The 7,586-nt window shown below is 47.3% G+C and overlaps 1 protein-coding gene across 1 annotated transcript in view; it reads left to right on the forward strand.

Moving 5' to 3' along the window:
• The window catches only part of LOC106810859 (pericentrin-like), a 19,149-nt gene that overhangs the window by 9,838 nt on the left and 1,725 nt on the right, over positions 1-7,586 (forward strand). The window contains exon 5 of the mRNA XM_014814326.1: positions 1,140-1,325. Within this exon, the coding sequence (XP_014669812.1) occupies positions 1,140-1,325 (186 nt within the window). The remainder of the gene's footprint in view (positions 1-1,139; positions 1,326-7,586) is intronic.

A 7,586-nucleotide genomic window follows, 5' to 3' on the forward strand; every position in this document is an offset into this window, starting at 1 on the left:
CAAATTTGGCGCGGGCCTAATTAGGCTCGGGCTAAAAACGTCCGTGTGAACGCACCTATAATGTTTTGCAAAATGGCTGCTTAGCATAAAAGGACACCTATAGGCCAACTCTCGAACTAACAGGCACAATTTTTATTTTTGTGTGTGTGTGAAAATGACCCTCCTGATTCATTTTATCTAGCTTAGAATGCAATAGTATGCCTATACATGCATTAAAAGTGCAGTTTAAGTGCATCACACTTTGTAAAAAACCTTGAAAAACTCTTAGTTAACCGGTACCATGCGACCTACTGCAACGGAATGGTGTTCAAAAATGGCGTGAAATGGGTTAATACGGAAACGAGCCACGAAAATGTCTTAATCACTAATACTAGAGATGCAGAGAGACAAAATAAACCATATATCACCATGTTTGACTTAGGGCGCGCACGGAGAAATGACTGTGAAAAGAGGATAATTTTACTTTTCGGTGGCAAAAACCTCTATACCCGTGTGCCCTAACTCAGCCATGGTAATTTTTGTCCAATCAAAAGTAGAGGTGCTAATCTATCATAACACACATAAAAAAACCTTGGCTGACTTAGGGCGCAAGCCACAGGACCCCCCTGGGTAAGGGTGGGCAATTATGAAATTAGTGATTTAGTGCGCCACCTATGGGCTGCACCCTAAGTCGGCCACCAAAGTTTTCGCATTTTTGGAAAGTCATTGCCCCATAGAGTCCTACAAATGAAAATCTTTGTGGCTGATTTAGGGCGCACAGAAATATTGGCATTTAAAAAACTCATTTTTGGTTGCTTTGTCAATTAGGCCACTTTAGACCCCGATTTTCTAGGACCCCCTGAAAAAGCGGACCTTATTGAGGATCAAAAATACGATTTTTGTCTATCACAAACATATATCTAACATTAAAAATAATTTGGGACAAATCTGGAGGGGTCATATATCACTCTCTAACAGAAATCTACCTGATTCTTATAAAAACTGGCTCTTAATTATATATCATAAGACTGTCATCTATTGGCTATTAAATGACGGTAGTCGATACAAGTTGGGAGTAAACCTAACAGCTCGGTACTAGCGCACGCGTCTGTCTCCGCATCCTCATCGCTGAGTTACCTCCATCCCTCGCGCATGTACAGGTGGAGAGCTTGGAGCAGCAGCTGGCAGAGCTTCAGGAAGCCCACTCCCAGCTGATGCTGCGCACGGAGGAGCTACAGCGACAGCTCGCCGCCGCCGAGCCGGCTAAACGGGCGCTCAGCGACGCACAGCAGTCCCTAGAGCAGGAGCTGCAGGAGCGGCGGCAGTCTGAGGTCGAGGCAGTCAACGTAAGCACGAGAGGGAGTCAGGAGGTGTCTCCCGGGGAGAGGGTGGTCGGTGGTCGGTGGGGAGACGTGTGGAAGAAGGGGAAGGTTCTCCTACCGTTATTTACTTGCCTGACTATTGTTTGAACTTGCCTGTCCATTGTCCACTCCTTATATTATTGTATTGTATTGCATTGTATTGTATTAATTAGAAGTTATAGTATTTTAACAGCTTTAAATTATTCCATCCCTCAGATTATGTCTCCACGAAAAAGACTATTCAGTAAATGTATTTGTGCTTGAAAGAAAAATTTATAACAATAATAATAATAATAATAGCAAGAGAGCAATGAGATGATGTTTCTGATGGTGCTTGCAAGTTTACGTTGTTACTTTTAGAAATGTACCATCAGTAAATAAATGAACAAATAAATAAAACAAGAAGACCACACTGTGACGATGAGTGGTCTCCATGGTTCGATCTACTCTACGCCGCGCCGGGCGGCAACAACAAGACAAAGCCTTTTTGAAGAGGATTCTTCTGATGGTGAGGAGCTTGCAAACTTGTTGCAATGTTGTTAATTTTAGAAATTTACCACCATTAAATCAAATCACATAAATAAATAAATAGATAAATAAACGCATGAAGCACGACGCGGTGCGTTACTCACTCTCTCAGCTGATCGACGAGATCCTGTTTAGACTGTATCTCATCACGCGGTGCGACACGCTACGCTACAGTACGCTACGCTACGCGGTGGGTTACTCACTCTCTCAGCTGATCGACGAGATCCTGTTTAGACTGTATCTCATCACGCGGTGCGACACGCTACGCTACAAGTACGCTACGCCTAACGCCGGGTGTGTTACTCAGCGTCTCTCAGGCTGATCGACGGATTGCTGTTTAGACTGTAATCTCGTCACGCGGATGCGATCACGCACGCTACTAGGACGCTACGCTACGTCGTGGTTACTCACTCTCTTCAAGCTGATGCGACCGAGATCCTGGTTTAGATATGTAATGCTCATCGCGCGTGCGAACGCTGCGCTTATCAGGTACGCTACACATACGCGTTGGGTTTACCTGCACTGGGCTCTCACGCTGATCGACCGAGATCCTGTTAGAGCTGTATCTCATAGCAGCATCGCGGTGGCGACACGCCTACGACCTACAAGTCCACGCTACGACCTAACGCGCGTGCGTTACTAGCACTCTCTCAAGCATGATACGAACGAGATCTTAGTTTATGACTGTATTCTCATCCACGCAACGGTGCGGACACGCGCTACGCTACAGTACGTTACGTCTATCGCGGTGGGTTACTGCACTCTCTCGGCAGCTGATCGAACGAGATCGCTGTTTAAGGACTGTATCTGCATCGCGTGGTGGGCGACATCCGCTACGCACAGTAACGCTACGCTTACGCGGTGTTTAGCTCACTCTCTCAGGCTGAGTCGGAACGAGATCCTGTTTAATTGTATCTCATCACGGCGATGCGAACGCTAACGCTACGCTACAGTAGCGCTACGCTACGCGGTGGTACTCACTCTCTCCAAGTGATCGGACGAGATCCTGTTTCGATCTGTATCTCATGCACGCGGATGCGACAACGCTACGCTACCCAGTACGCAGCCCGCTACGCTAGCGCGGTGGGTTACTTCACCGTCTCTTCGGCTGATCGACGAAGATCTGTTTAGAGCTGGTAATCTCTGTCACGCGTGGCGACACGCTAACCTACGAGTACGCTACGCTACGGCGGTGGTTACGTCACCTCCTTCCGCTGGATCGAGACGAGATCCTGTTTTCAGACTGTAATCTCGTCACGGAAGGTGCACCGCTACGCTACAGTACACTGACGCCATACGCCTGTTGAGCGTTACTCCCTATCTCAGGGCTGATGCGAACGAGATCCTGTTTAGATGTATCTTCGTAGCGTCGTGCGACGACGGCTACACTACACGTACGCTACGACTTACGCGGTGGCGTTTACTCAATCTCTCAGCTGATCGCGACGAGATCCCTGTTTAGACTGTATTCGTCAGCGCGGTGGCGACAGCGTACACTAGCAGTAACGCTACGCTACGCGGTGCGTTACTCGCTCTCTCAGCTGAATGACGAGATCACTGTTTAGACTGTATCTGCATCGCGCGGGTTGCGACAGCGCTACGCCTCAGGTACGCGCTACGGCCTACGCGGTGGTTACCCTCAGCGTTCCCTCTCAGCTTGATCGACGAGATCTGGATTTTAGATTTGAGTATCTCATCGCAAGCGGCGCATGCGAACACGCTAACGCTACGCCTACATGTACGCTAACGCTACCGGTGGGTTAATCACCGTCTGCTCAGCTGATCGACGAGATCCTGTTTAGAGCTGTAGCTCTTCACCGCCGGTGCGACACGCCTACGCTCCAGTAAGCATACGCTACGCGGTGGGGTTAACTCACTCTTTCAGCTGATCGACGAGATCCTGTTTAGACTGTATTCTGCGTCAACGCGGTGGGCGACATCGCTATCAGCTAGCAGTAGCCTACGCTACAGTAAGTGTGCTAGACGGGACTAACGGCGGTGGGTTACTGGTCAACTCTCCGTCAGCTGATCCCCGACGAGATCACTGATTTAGACTGATCTCATCGACGGGCGGCTGCCGACACGGCTACCGTAACAGTAGCGCTACGCTACGCGGTGGGTTGATCACTCTCTCAGCTGATCGACGAGATTCCTGTTTTAGACTGATACTCATTCGGCGGTGCAACACGCTACGCTACAGTACGCTACGAACGCGGTGCGTAACTCACTGCTCTGCAGCTGATCGAGACGAGATCCTGGTTAGACTGTATCTCGTGCCTGGTGCGACAGCGCTAGCGCTTACAGTAAACGCTACTCGCTACGCGGTGAGTTACATCCTCTTCTCAGTGATCGACGAGATCGCTGTTTAGAGCTGGTACTCGTCACGCAGGGCCGTCACCTGCGGCTGATGGGTCATCACGCTGTCCGCTCGCATGACTGTACTCCAGCGCTTGCTTCATCTGGTTCTCCTTCTCGGCTTCTCCTCGCTTCACGAACCGTCGTGCACCTTGGCTGCTGGGCAACGCCGAGGGTCAGCGTCAAGGGTTACAACGGATACACGCACTATGCACACGGACGCACGCACGCAGCACACACACACACAACGCCACACACATCACGCCAGGTCAGCACGCGACACACACACGGCAACGTGTGTAAGCAGCAAACACCACACGCACACATGCACACCATAATACACCCATAAGCACACAGTAGAAAACACTGCTAGATATTTTACTAAGAGTGCTTAGGAAGACTGAAAACATCTTACTGTGATCACTTTAGGTCAGTAGGTTTCGAACTGCTGATGACAACATAGGGGGCCAGGGTTCAAGTCCTGCCATGGCTTACCCTGAATGTTCCATCTTTTTATGCACACCGGAAAGTTATATTATTCGCACAGGTAACGTTTTTTTTATGTGAAAACTATGCTCTGTGCCCAGCGAAATATCTATACAGCATAATATGATGTGAAGTTATCATTCTAATAAAAAGGCATTTATAATAGATTTTTATAATAATAAAATATTATAAAATACTTTTATTTCAAGATAATACATGTTGTGAAGCAAATATTCAAAATATAAATGTAAACAAAATAATGTGTAAGACTTATAGAGAAACATGGCAATGATATAGAATATATGCAGCCTTTAGGCTGCCCTGGACAAACACTGCTAAGCCATCGATTATAGTGGATGTATTAACTTGGATGGATCTCTGGATGGATTACTGGATGGATCTCTGGATGGATACGTTCGAGTGATTACTGATGGATCTCTATGATGGTTTGACTGATGATCTTACTGGATGGATTACTGGCATTGGATGCTCTTGATGGATTATAACGGATCGGCATCCTTACTCGATGGATTAGCTCCGACCTGGATCGTCTAGAACCTGCCGACTTACCTGGACTGGATTACTGGAATGGATTACTGGAATGGATCTCTGATGGATATAGGGATGGATTTACTGATGGATTACTGATGGATCTCTAGATGGATTACTGGATGGATCTTGGATGGATTACTGGACATGGATCTCTGATGGGTTATTGGATGGATTACTTGGATGGATTGAGCTGGAGTGGATTATTGGATGGATCTCTTGATGGATTATAGGGGAGGATTACTGGATGGATTCGTCTAGATGCGATTAGGCTGTATGGATTACTGGATGGATTATTAGGGCTGGATCTCTGGAGTGGATTCATAGGGATGGATTTCTAGATGGATTACTGATGAATCTACTGATTGAGATTACTGGATGGATCTCTGATGGATTAATTGGAAGATGGCATTAGACCTGGGATTATTGTGATGTATTATATGGGTTACGATTACTGGATGCTACATAGGTCACATTCATGCTGGTTGCTACCTTGGGCGTTTAACTTGACACACTCCTCGTTAAAGTCTGTCCCAGCTTCGCTCAGCTGCCTCTTCTTTCTGTCCAACGCTCTTTATCGATTCTACGCATCGTCCTTCATCTTCACTTCATGCTGCAATTATTCACACAGACACGCGATAATGTCAGGGTCAATTCATGATCAACAACAACAACAACAAACAACAACAACAACAACAACAAGAACAACAACAACAAAAACCGAACAACAACAAAACATAACCACACGACATCAACAACAAGCATCAGCAACACATCAACAAAAAACATCAACAACAAACAACTCAACAACAACAACAACAACGTTCATTAATACACTGTATTGCTGCTAGTATGTAAGGGTTATTGTTGTAGTGACGTATAGGACAGCTTGAGATCTTAGACTGTCACCGTTCATTCTAACACACGATGAACTCGCATACTGCTGGCAGGAGTAGGCAGCAGTCATGAGATCTTAGACTGTCACCCGTTCATGCTCAACACAGATGACTCACACGTACGCTGCTGTAGGAAGTAGGCGGGCCGTCTGAGAGCTGGTGGTCTGTCTCTGATCTACGGTTGCTGTTACAGCTTGGCATCCTTGGTCGCAGCTGCTGGCAGCGGAGTAACGAGTGTCTTCACCTCCGTCTTCAGCTTAAGCTAACGTAGAGTCTCGCGACCGTGAACTCCGTCATCTACGCTTACCATTCTGATGCACAAATGTAACTACACAGAGACACAAAAACTGTACTACACACCTGTCACACACACAGCACAGCACAGCTATACTACAAATGAGTTCGCGACCGTGACTCCATCATTACCTTACACGTTTCTGATACACTGTAACTACACAGATACAGCACACGCTGTAACTTACACACGCTGTCAATACAGTACACATCGATACAACACCCTGTACACTGCACCTGTACTACACAGATACACCACACCTAGTATAACAACCTGTACACACACACACAAGCTTACTAACATAGAGGCGCTCGGCGACCGGTGAACTCCCTGCATGCTACCTTACGCTTCTGATCCAGCTGTAACTCACAGATACACACACACTGTATGTCTTACATCACATGCTGTACACCAGCTGTAAGCTCACAGATACAAGACGGCTGTTTCCGGTCACGGCTGTAAATCACAGAGCAACCTGTAGACTCACGCTGTAACTACACAGAGACAGCACACTGTACACTCGCACCGTGCATAACTAATGCATACCACACATCTGGACACAGCACCTGTAACTTACCAACACCCACGCTGTAAGCTAGCACAGCACGGACAACACCTGTTCACTCACTCTCATAACTACATCGTACACACCTGTTCTAGGCACAGAGACACACAGCTGTAACATCACCTCCTAAGCTACAATGTACACACATGGGACCCACACCTGTAACTACATACAGCAGAGCCGTAAGCTAGCAGCAGAGACACACACACCGTGTTCCGTCACCTCTAACTAATACGAACGAAGCAGACAACCTGTCCATCGTCACCTGCAACTACACAGAGACACACACCTGTACACTCCACCTGTAACTACATACCACGACAGCCTGTACACCTCACGGCTGTAAATCCACTACCCACAGATATACACACACCTGTTACACTGGACCCCCGCGGCGACTCACATCTGTAAACTACACAGAGACAGACACACCTGTAACACGCTCTCACCTTGCTAACTAGCAACACACACAGATACACTGCACGCTGTACACTCACCTGTAACTACACTACACAGGATACGCACACGCTAGTAACTACACGCGATGAGACCGAACACATGTCCACTCACCT

This window comes from Priapulus caudatus, unplaced genomic scaffold (assembly GCF_000485595.1).
Source record: "Priapulus caudatus unplaced genomic scaffold, Priapulus_caudatus-5.0.1 Scaffold479, whole genome shotgun sequence".
Taxonomy (NCBI): domain Eukaryota; kingdom Metazoa; phylum Priapulida; class Priapulimorpha; order Priapulimorphida; family Priapulidae; genus Priapulus; species Priapulus caudatus.